The sequence below is a fragment of the Tympanuchus pallidicinctus genome, unplaced genomic scaffold (genome assembly GCF_026119805.1).
Source record: "Tympanuchus pallidicinctus isolate F22 unplaced genomic scaffold, pur_lepc_1.0 scaffold16, whole genome shotgun sequence".
NCBI lineage: Eukaryota > Metazoa > Chordata > Aves > Galliformes > Phasianidae > Tympanuchus > Tympanuchus pallidicinctus.
In genome coordinates, this window is record NW_026294679.1 from 4,012,780 (window position 1) to 4,028,974 (window position 16,195).

The 16,195-nt window shown below is 39.8% G+C and overlaps 1 protein-coding gene across 1 annotated transcript; it reads right to left on the minus strand.

The window, feature by feature from the left end:
* Positions 1-221: 221 nt before the first annotated feature.
* Positions 222-16,148, minus strand: ACADSB (acyl-CoA dehydrogenase short/branched chain). Its single transcript, XM_052677119.1, has 11 exons — positions 16,035-16,148; positions 13,627-13,789; positions 12,621-12,721; positions 11,489-11,695; positions 10,876-11,046; positions 8,597-8,722; positions 8,125-8,217; positions 6,341-6,430; positions 4,503-4,640; positions 3,845-3,944; positions 222-3,337 (listed from the first exon to the last, which is right to left on the minus strand). Exons 1-11 carry the CDS (start codon positions 16,074-16,076, stop codon positions 3,267-3,269), a joined length of 1,302 nt encoding a protein of 433 aa, XP_052533079.1. The 5' UTR covers positions 16,077-16,148; the 3' UTR covers positions 222-3,266.
* Between the last annotated feature and the right edge of the window lie 47 nt (positions 16,149-16,195).

Consider the following 16,195-nt stretch of genomic DNA (forward strand, 5'->3'; position numbering starts at 1 on the left):
GAACCGGACGGTGCTTCAAATCTAGTTTATTGTGGTATGAAGAACTTGAAATAGGTCTCTCACCAAAAGATTTCCAAATGGAAAAGTAATATCACGTTAATTAGAAAATTCTTTACATAGTGAAAAGCTCCTGTGGAACAATTACTCTGTATTTCACACCATCCTTTTCTAACACAATCTTCACATAGGGAAAAGAAAACACGAAAGAAAGAACAACAGCATCGGAAACATCATATAAAAGGTTGTATTTGAGTATTTTCCAGATAACAATTAAACCTTTCTGTGGATACCTGCATCAGCTTTATCACAAACCGGAGTAACGTGAAAGCAATACAACAGGAGACATATTCATTCTGTCTCAGTACAAAAACTGCAATTTCAAAATTGAAATGACAAATTACTAGAGAACCATCAGCTGATACACAAGATTAGCATTGTATCTAGTCAGATATCAAATTCAGGCACTTTTTAATGCATTCTCAAAGGTTTTTTCTTCTAACCAGTGCAATGTAGCATATGAGTACTGAAGATGTTGTTCCAAGGTAATAGACCAGACTGACTGAAATGACTAAGGACATATACAGAAAAACTCACTAATATATATACATATTATGCATGAAGCAGCTTTAAGTCCCACTCTCATCACAGAAAGCCTTGTGACACTCACCATGCCAGTTCTGCTGCCCCACACTTACTGGTCCAACCACCATTAACAGTTCTGAGCTCAACACTGCCAAGGGCAGAAGTGCAATTTATGACAATCCATACACATGTGTCCAAACCCAATCGGGGTGGGGGCACAGGCTCTTAACAGCTCCTGACAACAGAGCACACCCTATTACTAAACTAACAACTGCATCAATGCAGCCATGGAAGCATGCTTAAGAGGGTCAAATTCTTCCCAGAGTAAATGGCCAGAACAGCCAATGCTGACACAGTGACGTGTTCCTTCTTTAAGGAAAAGTGGCATCTGGGAAGAAACCCGGTGATTCACATTTACTTGTGTGCATATTCCTCCACAAAATGTTGTAGACAGGAATAGAATGCATTCATTTTGTTCAAAAGAAAGAATTCGGACAGCACATGAAATGGAGAGACATGAAACACTCACAGTCATAATACTAGCTAAAAGACTGACTTTGCCTTTCTAAGAACTGTTGAGTTGCTGATGAAGCTGTCCAGGCAGTTTTTTGAAGTACAGCAGCCAAGTTCAGACTGCAAGAAATCACATTATTGTGAGTTTTTTCCTTTCCCCCCCCCCCCCTATTTTAAATAGACACCTGACCCAGCTCCACACAAAGAGACAGTCCTTTTACACGAGGCTGAATATCCAGCCCTAAGCAGTCCTTCAAGGAGCTCCGCACTTTCCTTAATAAAGGGTTTGCTTTTAGCACTATATTAAGTCACTTAAGTACCATCACTCACTTTGTAGCCTCACACAAATCTAAAGAAGCCAAGCTAAGATATTGCCTTGCACTACGAGACCCATTAAACAGTACGGATCAAAACCTGATCTCTGCTGATACTCGTGTTAGCAAAGCAGGCTGGAGCAGCTGAGGACAGCCTCTCACATTAGCACATTGCATCATAGCAATCAAGGACACTCAAGTATTTATAGTAAGATTACAATCAGCCTAGTCTCACAGATGCCTATTTTGAGCAGAGTAACTGCTGTTAGTCACTGTAGTGTTCATAGTCTTAACTGTAGTCTAGAATCTGAAAGAAAGTCTGCAAACAACCTGAAATGTGTTTTAACAATGTATGAGGAGGAAACTTTCAGGAATTCTTTTGAACAAACTCACATGGAAAGTGCTTTTTTATTTGGCATAGTTATCACATTAGTTCTTTGCTGTCAACAAGGCAAAGAGGGTATGTGGGGAAAGTCACTCACTAAAATAGTTACTTCCCTTTGAGGCTGAAAGCACGTGTAAGAACTGATGCTTTTCTTCTTGCTTGTTTCTCTGTGTAAGGCACTGCAGTGTGCTTGTCAAAATATACTTATTGAGGGCCCTTTTCCACAGTTGGCCAGAAAATCCTCTGGGAGTCTCAGACTGGAACTTTCTATACTCCACTCAATGTTACACATAAGTGACTAGGAAGCTTTAAAAATGAGATCCTTCTAAGTTGGCCAAAACAGAAAACCAACCTTTCCCTACCCAAAACACTTGAAACAAATTGCCAGTTACAGCAATTATATAATTATATAAACTTCCTGTCTCTCGACTCTAAGTTAATTAGTTCTCCTACACTGAAGAGTCCTCACAAGTAAATAAAATGCCTAATTTTAAAGTAAACAGAGAGGGACAAAACAGCAAATACATCCAGACAATTATCTCCCTCTCTCCCCAGTGAAGATAACTGGCTCTTAGTGGTTGCAGAGAAACCATGACTTCCATGATTTCCTTCCCCTCAATCATCTCTCCCTAACCCTCAGGAAGGTTCTGAGGACTGAAGTTGGTAACACACACTGAACAAGGAAGGCCGCTGTGAGGTAGCATCACAGCATTCCTATTATCTAGCTTATACCTCTGTCCTTCTCAAGAACCAGTAGAGCTTTTTAACCCCATTTCACAAAGATTTCAACTCAACCTTTTATAAAAGGATATCTATAAATAGCCTCTTAGATTTAAACCCTTAGCATCTGTGAATGCTGGAAAGGGAGGCAGACATTATCTACCTTTCAATACTACAGAGTGGGGCTGGAAGGGCTTAATTACCAAGATATACTTAAGAACACACTAAAGGCTGCAAAAAAAAAAAAAATAAAAAAATTGCTCCAATTACAGCAGCTCCACAGACATCAATCCCCAAAAGAGGAAAACCATCCCTTTTACCTATTTCCAAGCAGCTCTCCTCATACCCCATGCTAAAAAAGGCATGAAGAACAAACTGAAGCGTTACACCGTGCAGCAGCTGGGCTGCACACGAAGAGACCTTTCCCATAGGCAGCTTAACAGAAGCTTTTACATCAGGCAACATTTCTTTTGTTTCAGTCTGAAATCTTGAAGTTCGAACACACTGCTTGTATAATCAAAAGCAACAAAATAATTTCAGCCAAGAGATTGCTTTTAACTCAAGATTTAGCATGATTTATACATTCACTGTCCTGAAATGTGGAATCCACCGTTTTGCTTGTGATTTTGTCTCTGATAATGTATTCTGATTTTGATATCACTTCTGATTTTGTATAAACACAAAGAACTTGGGATTAGTGATTAACGCTCAGTGAAGTTGTTGCTGTTAACAGTCACAAAGTTCTTAAACTTTCAGTACTCCTGTGCTAAGCTTTTTGCAATGGTGCTCAACTGGATGTTTGAAGTTCCTTCATATATTGTGCCTGAAATCAGAACAGAAAGAGTTAGGAGACAATAAAATCATGGCAAGTACTCCAAGAGATCAAGATATTATCTGAACAGTCCAGCTAGAACACTGATGATTACAAAGAGAAGCTTTACCCAATAAGTTCTAGAGTTAATATTCATGTAGGTGTTCACAACTTATCTGTGACAATCAAAATGCTCTTCTTTTGGTACAACAATTTCCATGAAAACCAATTCCTAGATAACCAACAGAAGGCTAACCATCAACATAAGATGTCAGCAATTGGCAGCAATGTCAAACCCTTAGGTTCAGCAGTTACACTGGTAAACGAGGAAACCTCCATGAAATTCTACATACATTCAGATCTTTAATCCAAAGAACTACATACAAAGATACACTTTAATCAGTGTTGATGACAGTTCTCAGGGAAAAAAAATCTCTTTAAAAATTAGCTAGTCATTCATGTCCAAAGTATAACAACATCAATGCCACAAAAAACATCTGTTTAGAGGCTACCACTCACCTATTTTGCAGTCACGGTAGTACTTTTCTATTGGGTAATTCTTTGTGAATCCAACACCACCCATCCATTCAATGCATTTACTGGTTGTTAGTGTTGCAACCTGTGAAAATAGTTTCACTGTTACTATTTCAGCATTCAACATCTCGTAGGCAACGCTACACTTTATGGTTATTAAAAGGGAAGGCAAAATAGTAATTACAACAATAACTAGTATAAGTGGAAAAGTGACAGATTGATATTTTTGTATTATCTTATGCAAGTTACTTGATACATTAACATTCTTCCACACCAGAGAACATCAAGAATTCACTATTACTGCAGCAGTTCACATGACACCCTATGAAACAGATTAGGGAAAATATGCAAAACAGCAATTAAAAAGAATCAGAAGCAATGCAGTTCTGAATCACATTAAGCATCACAGTTGTGGACCAGCTAAGTTCAATCATTTATTTCTCCAGCCACAAAAAGAATCCCAAGAGAATGAAATCTCTTTACATAAGTCAAAATACAAATTCACTTTCTCTTTTAATGACAGAATATAGAAATATAGCTACAGATTTCACAGCAAAACATGACTTAACAATTGCACATTCAGTAACAGAAGAAACTTTCAAACAGCAGTGAAATAAGCATTAAATTGAAGAGTGTACATTACCTCTGCAGCATAGTATTTGGCCATGCTGGCCTCCTTTATGTAAGGCTTTCCTGTTTCTGCAAGACGGGCTGCATTGTAGGTCAACAGCCTTGCAGCCTCCAACTGTGTGGCCACCTGAGCTATCTGATGCTGCATGGCCTGTAATAAGCATGTCACAAGTCAGACAGAACTAATATTTAGTACTCACGTGACATTTCTAGCAAGAATCCCTTTCTCCACAAAAGGACATATCTACACTCAGAAATAGAATAAAAAAGTAATGCAGATAGACCAGCAATTCTTCATGGCTCTGCATTTGCGACAACAAATTCGAGAAATCTGAGCCACTGAAGTCCTTTGAGGAATTGCACTCTCTCCTTTCCTCTCCTTGGATTCAGAAGTACAGAGGAACTTCTTGCCAGACTGGAAAGAGTCAACTATTTGAACCCATGAATACCAAAGAAATCTCAGCCAACTGGCAACGTTCTGCTCAGCAGTGCAGTGACAAGAGTGGGGCAAAGTGCTACATTTACTTGGCAGCTATCTACTGAAACAGTTGTACATCAACACATCTAGTTCTCCCATGAAGTTTAACTGAAAAAGACACGAAAAAAACTTCTTAGATAAAAATGGAGAACTACTAGAGCAACAACTACCTCTTCCCATGCACAATATTCATGAGACAAAAGCCATGGGTGGCTTAGAAAGAAGCATAGAGGATGTGACTGATGAATGGATTCAACAGGATGGAAAGTGGTGATGGAATTCACCTCTAAATGGCAGGTATTAAAGAAGAATAGGATTACTGAAATAGATACAAACATTATGATGATTGAAAATGAATATTTAATAGTCTAACTTGCACCTAAAACACAATGAAATCTTTCATCTTACTAGAACATTAACACTGCTCCTTAAAATTTGCAGAAACATACAGCAGAAATATAAAGGCAGGTCAAAATAACAGAATAATTTGGCAATTATGAAATTCAATTTCCCATTTGAAAGACACAGTTCCAATAATTTGCTAAATATCTCTGGGTGCTTCCTAAAATTTGTACAAATTACCAGAAGCATTAATGTTCCTTCCCTTCAGTTGAGATGTAGGTTTCTTTTAACAAGAAAATTACTACAGTAATTACAATTATACATCTTCCTTATTAAACTATACCTCATTTTTGCAACAAAGAGTCTTTCAGTTTAAGATACAGATATTATCAGGAAAACTCAGTGTCTTCATATAACACAGGAAATAGGATAATTTAATCAGTTTTCCTCATCTTCCTACGTTTTCCAGTGTCTCCAGGAAAAGGCCTTCCCCTACACCTCACGTGAGTGTATAAAAACTGGGATGTGCTCAGCTGTGAGACTAAAATCAGGGTGCATTTTTCAAGGCAGTGAATATAATAGCAAGCAAAACGAGTTACAGCACCACTGTTTTAAAATTCTGAATGATTTACATGCCATTTGAATAAAAACAACACTGAATTGCTATAGTTCCCAGGTAGGTGGTTGAGTCACCGTCCCTGGATGTGTTCAAAAACCATTTGGATGTGGTGCTCAGGGACGTGATTTAGTGGAGGGCTGTTGGAGTTAGGGTGGTATGGTTAGGTTGTGGTTGGACTCACTGATCTTTAAGGTCTCTCCCAACCTGAGCATTTCTGTGATTCTGTGATTTCAAATGGCAGACGAATGCTTGTCTGAAATTCTTCTGAAAATTTCTTCTCAAATATGGAGGAGTTATGGCAGAAGATCAAGAACAAATCATGAAAATCAGGGAACTCATTTTATGAACTTTATCTACTGTGATCACTGCTACTGTCTTGGAGAAAACCTCTCACGAGCCTGTAAACAAGTACCTGGAAATCAAATACGCGTTTCCCAAACTGGACTCTCTCCTTTGTGTATGGAACTGCGTGGTCAAAACACCCCTGTGCCAGTCCTAACATCTGTAACAAAGACAAGGCATGTATTCAGTAAAACTTAGCTAATGAATGCACCTTACAGAGATCAGAGCAGAGTCTTTGGTCAGTGAGTTCACCTTTGTAAAAAGCCTGGCGTTTAGGAGAAGAAATTTTCTTCCTACCTAATGAGTGCTAAAACAAATCCCAAATATTATGAAGGTTCCATACAGACTCTGAAGAGAGAGTTTTACAGTTACTCAGATTTCAGACATTTACTTTTTATTCAATTAAGACTCCTGATTAAAAAAAACCCACAATGCCTACAAAAAAGGGTATCTAAGAAAAGAACATAAGAAAATAATGCAGTACTTGGCTCATCAGCTGCACTGGCATATTTATTGTTGTCTCAAATAAACTCATGTGAATGAACTAAGTACATCAGCTTCAGCACCTATACCAATATATACAGCTACCTTGCCCTAAAACTGTCTGAAACTGTTTTCACAGCCATAATTATATCTTTACTTAATTTTAATTATCTTTTAAACCCACCACACTGCAAAACTAAATTCAATATTACAGGGCTTTAACACTGCTCTTCTTGGTCATTCAAGTATATTTCTCACCATTTACCAAAAAAGTAGTAACTGAGATATAACAACTACCTGACCTTAACTTTTAATTAGGCTATAAGTGTAACTTGAAGTAATTAAGTTAAATTCTAGACCATGTATTTTACTGCCAGAGCATCTATATTATTTATATCTCTGGGAATAGCAGGGTCCATGGCTCTCGTTTTTAAATGCCATATGTGGACAAGTTTAATCACAGATGATTTTTAGAAATGATGGCAAAGCCAGTGCATTTAGCAACACAGTGTACTGCCATGTGAAAAGCCTAAGTTTCAGAAGGACCACTACTCCTGGTGTGATCATTCAGAGGTCTGTCTGCAAGCTGGAGAAAATAGTTAGGGAGGATTAGCAGTACAGATGCATGGCACCCTACACAGCATAGCTACATTCACAACAAAATACCAAGGAAACATTACTTATTAGGAAGTAAATTTGAAAATACAGAGAAAACTTGTCATAAGCTGTTTTATTATAAGGCTGTATCTGATTTCCACTGAAGTCACCAGCAGTCTGGGATCTAAAGTGAGTTTACAACAAAATGCAGCACTTGGAAGAAACTCCAAGATGAGCAACTGAGTTCTTGAAGATGCCATTAAGATACAATTTTCAAACACAGCACTGAACGAGGACACTTCTGCTACAGAAAACATCATACTCATTTCAAAATTAAGTTAACTATTAACAAAAAGGCTACTGAGGAAACATTAGTTAGCCCAAGGTCACATTTGGCAATCCCATCACGATGAGGAACATTAACATCAGATATTTCAGATCTAGTCTTCAAAAAATAAATATACACAATGAGAGACAAAAGTGTTGAAATATTTCTGAAGCCATAAGTTCACCACCAAAGACAAGCTAATTGGTATTTAATGTGCTTAAATGCATTGCTCATGTCACAGCAAGGATTTAATCATTTGCAGTTGTTTTGGTATATTGCTGGTATGTTACTTTAGACACAGGGACAGTGACATCTAGTGGCAATGTAGTTTTTAATAAAGCATCTCCTCAATTGTTTATCTTTACTAGCCCCCAATACTTTGTAAGGTCCAATGCAAATTCAAAGTTATTTCATGGTTGCATTCAGCATTAAACAATGTTACCCACCTGTGCAGCAATCCCTATTCTGCCACCATTCAGCATCCCAATCGCATACTTGTAGCCCTGTCCGATCTGCCCAAGGATATTTGTCTCAGGAACCTAAGGAATAAAATCACTCAGTTGTTTCTGTTCCATTCTGCTTTGCAACTGCTAGAAATGTTCACAGGTGAATCACTGTATGCATCTTGTTTAATTTGCCCTGTAAAGGAGGGCATAATACATAAACCAACCATCTGCATATTAGAAGACCCAATTAGAACATTCTGATTATAAATTCAATTAGGAAAAACGGTATCAAAATTTAGAACTTAAAACTCAATCATCCTGAGTATTTCTGAGAAATAGGGATGACTGTAACAAGCAACGAAGGGGAAACAGGGAGAAAGCAATGGAAATGTAGTTAATCTTCTTTCCTTCTGTGTGATCAAGCTCAAATCATACACAAGTTATGCTTCAATAGCTAAAGAGCCTACAATACCTTAACGTTTTCAAATGTTACTGGGCAAGTAGAAGATGCTCTGATTCCAAGCTTATCCTCCTTCTTGCCTACATGTAGTCCCTCTGTGTCACGATCTACTATGAAGCATGTAATTCCCTTGTATCCCTAGGACAAATTAAAAAAAAATAATCAGTAACTGTTCTTTTATACTAGTATTATTACCAAATGCTTATATAAATATCACATTCCAAAGCTGATGTTTCATACCTGCTCCATATGTTACTAAATAAGCAGCTGGCACTGTCATCTGCTCCCCATATCTACTAATTATAGCTCAACACAGGCCAAAGCAAACACTACTATGAGATATTCCATATGAAAGACAGAATAATTTTGGAAGTTGTCTTGAGAGGACAGCAAACCTGTATTATGCCAATGGAACAGGATCACAGTGCCTTCTGTACTGGAAATCACTGGGAAAGCAAGGTTATGCTGTGTTGGAACATGGCACGTTAAACAGTGAGCTGCCAGGCAGAGTGTGTTTAGGCTCAAGTGGACAAATGAATAGCAGCTCTAAACCCACCTGTCAGAATATTCTGCAGTATGCAAGTTTTTAGTTAAGCTCAATCACTCCAGCTGTGCTCCCTAAGGAAGGCTGCAATTAATCACTTCCTTCTAAGGTTGTCCAAAGTAAGAATGCTCATTAAGGAGACTGTTATCACTGGGAACTGTATCTGAATATTCAGAGCTCAGTATAAGTACTATAAAAGCCCAGAATGGAAATCCAGGTTTGCTAGGCACATTCATCTTGTGATTCCAGTCTGCAGAACTTGAATACCACTGCCTTTTCATTTCCAAAAAGTAGTGGGAACATATTTTATGAAGTACTCTGAGATCATTGTGATGGTTGTTGTACATATTCAGATCACAATCCCAACAGGACACTCAACAATGCATGTGACAATACATAAACTGTACAGTCAGTCTGAATTCTGGCACCTCTCTGCACAGGACTGCAGTTTTGACACAGCTGAAATCTTAGAATCCTGAAGTACAGCAGTAATTCCTGATGACTGTCACTTTCCCTTCCTCTCTGTAGTTTATTCTTATTTCCAGTTCTCTCTCCTTTCCCCCACTCATTCATGCTTTCTCAGCGTTTCCTCCTGCCAGAACCACAGCAGTCTCTCACACCCCATTCTTCAAGGCCCAGGAGAGAAGTGCAAAGTCCTCCAAGGCCATGCTCCCATCTCTTTCCAAACCAACCACCCACAGCACTTCTTCCCATTAAGAGGATGGCACAGTGAAGCAGGAAAAGCATTGTGGTCCTTGTGAAAGAGTCGTACCCTTATTAAAGTCTTCCCTCTCTGTCGTGGTTTTACGATTTCTGCTATCAGTATTCCACATCATAACATCATGTAGTGCACTGCAAGTTAAAGAGTTAATGGTACACAGATCTACACTGGTCTGTTCTTTTATATGTACTGTTGTTAACTGTTAGCTAGTCTTTGAAAATCAATGGCTTTCAGTCTCCTTGAATATTAACGGAAAAATCAAATTTCTAACTTCAACAGGACAAAACATATGCTTTCAAAATGCTACACAGAGTAACAACTCCAAACTATAAGCAAGGGACAGCAGTTAACAAATATGGAAATCACTTATCAAATGCATTTTCAGGTTATGAAGCACTTAAATCACCCACCAGACTGTGATGAAATGAACAACATTTCATAAAGCAACACGATGCTCAATGTTCTGTCTAATGAAAGGAAACAAGATTTTTTTTGTATTGGATTCTCTCTCTGCTTTGTGGTACAGCATACTTTAAAGCTTGCACTTGATTTTTCTGGGTCTTTACCACCAATGTCCAAATTAGTAAATGATAAAACTTGAAACATGCATATTCAGATATGGGTTTGGTTTTCTTTTTCTTTTACCTGAACTTTACTAATGTGTCCTTGTTAATTATTTGGTGCATGGAGCCTAAGCTCTGTTTTGCCTTGCAAAACAGCAACTTGTCAGTTGGGCCAGCAGTGTCACAAACAATCTGTTCTTCTGTTACTCAGAATAAGACCAATGCACGCTGTGCTTGTCAGCAAGTAATTATGACTCTGACATTTTTATTTTCCCTGGTGGGAGGAATTTATTAAATTGCTCAGCAAGTTCTCTATTTTTGTTGGAAAACACTTTAAAGGTTTGTTCTCAGCTAGGAAAAGGTGCAAAGAGTATTAGCCTTTAAGATCATATTATTAATATAAAATGCACAGACTCATATCATCATCTGACATTGAAAATAACATGATTCTTTAGCAACTTACTGAGGCAGGATCTGTATTTGCCATCACAAAGAAAACCCCTGCATGTTCTGCTAAGGTAATCCACATCTTTGAGCCATTGATAATATAGTAGTCTCCTTTCTTTTCAGCACGAGTCTTCAAAGAGAAAGCATCACTGCCAGATCCAGCCTCTGACAGGCAAAAACTGCCTATCTGCCAATGGAAGGGAAAAATTCTTTTTAAGAATTCTGCAACAAAAATAGTTATTAGCAAGCACAAGCCTCTTGAATTCAAACCTTTTAACCTATCACCTCAAAGTAACTAAGTATCAGGTATGGAGGTTAACAACAAACACCATGTAATTCCATGTCTCTTGCAGTCAACTGCTTCAGTGATTTTTTTTCCACAGTAAGTTAAATTTCAATGGAACTGAGGAACTGAGATCCTTTCCTCTTTTACCTCTCATCTACTGATGACAGGATACATCTCTACCACCGCAGCTCTCAGCTCTAACAAGTGTTTCAAACTTCACATACAAAGATGTTTTCCACTGCTGCAGTCACCCATTCAGTTACTGGGAAAAAGACACCCAACCACTTCTATCATGTGACTTCTGAAAACTGTCCTGTTGTAGTAACATGAGCTGCTGACTCACTGTATCTTTAGACACTTTAGGCAAGTAGGTTTTCTTTTGTTCTTCTGTTCCATATGTGGTAAATAATCTATTTGTCAGCGTATTTTGGAGTTCACACACTAGAGCTACAGTTGGATCAACTTTGGCCAATTCTTCTACTGCCAATATGACAGAAAAAAACGAAGCTCCAGTTCCTCCATACTCTTCCCCAAGTTCAATACTCATCAGCTGAAATAGAAAAGATGCAAATATATCAGCCTTTCTCATAAGTTCTCATCACCCTGTTAGGCAAATACTTCAAAGACTAAAATAAAAACTACAATATGTAAGCATTTCCAGGTCCTTTCTTGAAGTTCCTTTTAATACCCTCTACAAACTAAAAAAAATTATCAAATTATCATTTTTGATAAATTATCAATGATCAAATTTTGATAAATAACATGATCAAATTATCAAGAGTCAACCCGTGCAAGAAATAATTCACAAAAGCAGAATACAGGCCAAACATCACCAAGGCCAGGCTGGACAAGGCTCTGGGCAGCCTGGTCTGGTGGTTGCTGACCCTGAACATAGCAGGGGGGTTGGAACTAGATGGTCATTGTGGTCCTTTTCACCCCAGGCCATTCAATGATTCTATGATCACTGCAATTTCAGTGTAAGTCCATCATTTAGAGTAGTCTTTGCACAAAGTGATGTTTTCATCATAGATGAGCGTTAGGTCTAATAGCAGGAAAGGTTACAATTGAATGCAGGAATAATAAACTCAAGCTCCTGTGGCTGCCTGATATGGATATGGAAGACTCTCAATGCCCTCTTCCAGAGACACTTACAGTTATGCTGGTCCTAGTATTCCATGCAATTATTCTTGTCCGAGAAGAAAAACAAAAAGTTGGTAAAGAAAGAACTCAAAGATAATTTGAAGAATGCAGTATAAGAGTGGGAGAGATGGAGAGAATATCATAGCAAAAGATGGAGAGAAATTGAAAAACTAAACTGCCCTTCTGTGGATAAACCCCAAGTTTTCCAACATGCGTTAGCTCAAATGAATTATCTCTCACAATCTTTTAATCTAAAAATCTGAAAAGTGGACAGTTAGAAACTCGTATTACTGGTGTTGCTTTTGGACTAAATAATCAAGTAAAAATGTGCAGACCCCTTGTTCAAACAATCCCTTTATTACAGAGTCTTCCATTTTCGAATTCTCATCCATTTTTTGTACCAGAGGCGCAACTCGTTCCTGAGCAAATCTTTTCACTGTAATGAAAGAAGAAAGCAAGCATGTAAGTATCCTAACACTGTACTTGAGGATCACTAAAATGTCACACTTCTGACAGGTTATGCCTCTATCCTGACACTCCCTGACAATTTAAAAAAACCAAGAAGTGAAACAAAGTAATGTGCCACAATGTTCCGCTATCATTCACATCACAAGCTTGTGAACTGAAACAAACACTTTCTGTAGATTTAGAAACTTCAAAAAACAACTCAAAGACACTTACATGCAATTATCTGGCAAAAAAAGAAAGGGGGGGCAGGGGAAATATTCCCAATACACCCCTTATTTTGTTAGCTGTATCTTCTTTACAAATTCAGCTTCTCACTTGGGCAGTCTTAAGGCTTTAACACATGTTGAGTGTATGAGATGATAAGCAAGACTCTTCTTGTTCAAGATGAGCCTCAGAGATCTCTGCTAGATATGCAGGTTGTCACTCTGAGCCCTCTGCACCTCAGTCTTCCTCATGCAGGCCTGACTACACTGCAGGCACACATCACATCTGCCCCTGCCAGGTGAAACTTCTGACGAGCAGCTGGAGCAGTGACCCACAGCTGAACCAAGCATTTCTGAAAGGGCATGAGACAACACCAGGCAACTTCACTGCTGGGACAGCAACAGTTTCAAACAGCTAATATTTACTCAAGCAGAGTAAACTGCACTCTGGTATGTGCACTTGTGCTCTGGTAACATGGAAGAAGGACCAAAACAACACTGCATTCTTCTCTTGTGATCGACAGCAATTTAAAAATCAAGCGAAATTCAACAGAACTATCTCAACTAGAGATTTAACTGGTATTAAATGACAAAAAAAAAAGTATTTTTAAGGTAAGATTTCCCTTATAGCTAGGCATTTCTGAATTTTAACCACACAGAAAATAGGTACCCATATCTTTCAGCATCGTCTCCTCTTCAGTGAATGTTTGAAGCGGAGCACAGATGAGTCCATCAGTTGTCACATTTGGCTTAAGTTCTGATTTGAAGGATCTATAGGCACACTGAGAAGCCCTCCAAGAGGCTGCCAAGTATGCTGGCACATTTCTTTTCAGCTGTTGACAATAAATACAGAACATCAGAACGGTTAGCAGAATTCATGTCTGTAGACTTCTTAAATATTCATGTAAAACAACGTGGTTGTTTTTTTTTCCCCACAATTCCACTCAACTTTAATAACAGACTTAACTTCTCTGATTTTCTAGGGACCAGCAACTCTCACTTTCAAAGCAATGACAGCCCTTTCTCTGATTATCTTGTTGTGAAAGGGCATGACTTCAACAGCACTGTGGGTTTTTCTGTTCCAATCCAAATCTTACTTATCACTGGCTGATTTTCAGAGCAAACATTTCACAATCCAAGCACCAGGTATTTGAAACTTTCTATATAGTTTAAATCCTACAGCTAGTATATTGATAGCACTCTGTAACTAATTATTAACATGTCTTGGTTGATTTCTTTAAAAAGTAGAGGAGTACTAAACCTGAATGATTAACCTCACCCCTCTAAGAAGCGTCTCTCCATTCATCCATAACACAAAACAATCTCAAATGACATCAAGAAGCAGTGTGTATCCACCCAAGAGAGTAGAGGTATTACACAGCATTTTACTGCAGGAGGAACTGTGTTAAGCATGCATGGTAAAATCCAGGAAGTCACCAAAATGAATAGCATACACAGCGTGGCTGTTGGGAGCAAGCTGCAAACAGGGATCATCAGCTGAGCAAACAGAGACAATGTGACAGAACGAGTTTTGCATCTTGGGGAGCTATGAACTACTTTCTGCTCAAAGAATTGCTCAGGTAGGTAATGGAATTAACATAGCAAACGTGAGCTGGCTCAAAAAGCAACAGGTTAATGTATGGAACCTGCTGCAAAATGTATTTTGTGCTATTCAAAAGCAGCATTCAAAAAAGAACAGTCCAATCAACTGAGCTCAAATGAGACAGAAGGAGGCTCTGCCCTCGCAGCTCCCTGAACCCAATGCACTCTGTGGCTGTTGTCCCATCAGATCTTTGCTACAGGTTTCTGTCACTGTTGCTGCCAGACGGAAATGCAGGCATTCATTTCTTATCAAGACAGCTGGTGACAGAAACCCCTAGCAGAGACACAGCTGTGCCATAAGAATAATGTATATATGAGCAGCCTCCTGCCAACATATGTTTTTGCTAGCATGCTCTCTTAACCCCACAGTGAACTGATGACAGACTGTGCTGTAAGCAGAGTGCTGCCAGCTTACAAAAAGCAGGACAAGTTGGCAGTGCACATTATGATAGCAGCATTTCTCAAAAACCAGCAGAAACTTTGAGGTTGGGAATTAAAAATTCCTTTGATCTTCCCAATGATTACTCTTCCATGCTGACTTTCAATACCTGTCACCACACTGAAGAACTGCTGTAAAACAGATCTGTGGACTCCTTTTGTCTTAGCAACAAGATGCCCAAGCCTATCACAAGCAAGGCACGTTACTCCAAACAGCCATGTACAACCACAAGAAAATAAAAGGAGTTGCAATACAGAAAACAGACACTGCTATTTGTTCGTATGCAACACCAAGGTCACAAAACAAACACTGACTGTGACCGATTCAGGAATACTGTATTTAGATGAGCAGCAACAACTGCAACACTTTCAAACTACGATTAAGTCACTGGAGCTGCCACAGGTCTTCACAGGAAAGCAAACTGAGAGCTGCTTTAATAGAGGAAAAAATCCAAGCTAAGCACGATCTTGAGGCTGACAGTGGGTACAGAGCCAGTACTGCTGAAACAATATCTAGTAATACTCTGGGTGTCACCCACGCTTCCCTTGGCGGCTCTCAGCACTGGGATGCAGACTTAGCGAACACATCACTGGATGCACACGGAGCTCTCTGCCCCACGCACAGAGGGAAGTTGATATTTATCGACCAGAGAGAAAAACACAAAGACTCTTCTCAAACGACGACAGGCAGCTGGGTGAGCTCGGCCGGTCAGCAGCCCAGCAAGGACAAGCAAAGCGCTGCTCAGGGAAGCAGCTCCGCACAGCCAGCAGCTCAGCGTCCATCGCTGTGCTGCAGCAGCTCCCGGCAACTGCGCCAGAGGTTTGGTGAAAGCCAGCGCTCAAAGCAGCAGCCCTGAGCTCCGCTCCCCTCCCCGCCACTCCAACAACACAACACGGCTGCTTCCCATTCCCAGCACCGCCCTGAGATGGAGCCCGCGTGGCAACCCGCACACAGATCCGCTCCGAACAAGGGAACGCTCAGCCCTCTCCCTCACCACCACCAGGCGGGCTGCCCTCAGCCCGCGGCCCGCGCATCACCTTAGCGCCGCTCCTCAGCCAAGCTCCCGCCGCCGCCGCCATGCCGGCCCGCTGCCCGCCCCCTCCGCGCTGTCTCGCGAGACTTCGGAGAGGGGGGAGGCCGCCGGGCGGCACAACAAACATGGCGGCGGCGGCGGAAGGGGGCGGCCGCGGCGCGGGGC

What these genes read in the sequence shown, in the direction of transcription:
- ACADSB (XM_052677119.1), bottom strand. Translation starts at nt 16,076, where the DNA reads ATGGCGGCGGCGGCGGGAGCTTGGCTGAGGAGCGGCGCTAAG. An exon ending in GGCTGAGGAGCGGCGCTAAG is followed by an intron (nt 13,790 to 16,034) that starts GTGATGCGCGGG and finishes TATTGTCAACAG; the next exon opens with CTGAAAAGAAATGTGCCAGC. An exon ending in GAATAGGGATTGCTGCACAG is followed by an intron (nt 6,431 to 8,124) that starts GTGGGTAACATT and finishes TCTTTGTTACAG; the next exon opens with ATGTTAGGACTGGCACAGGG.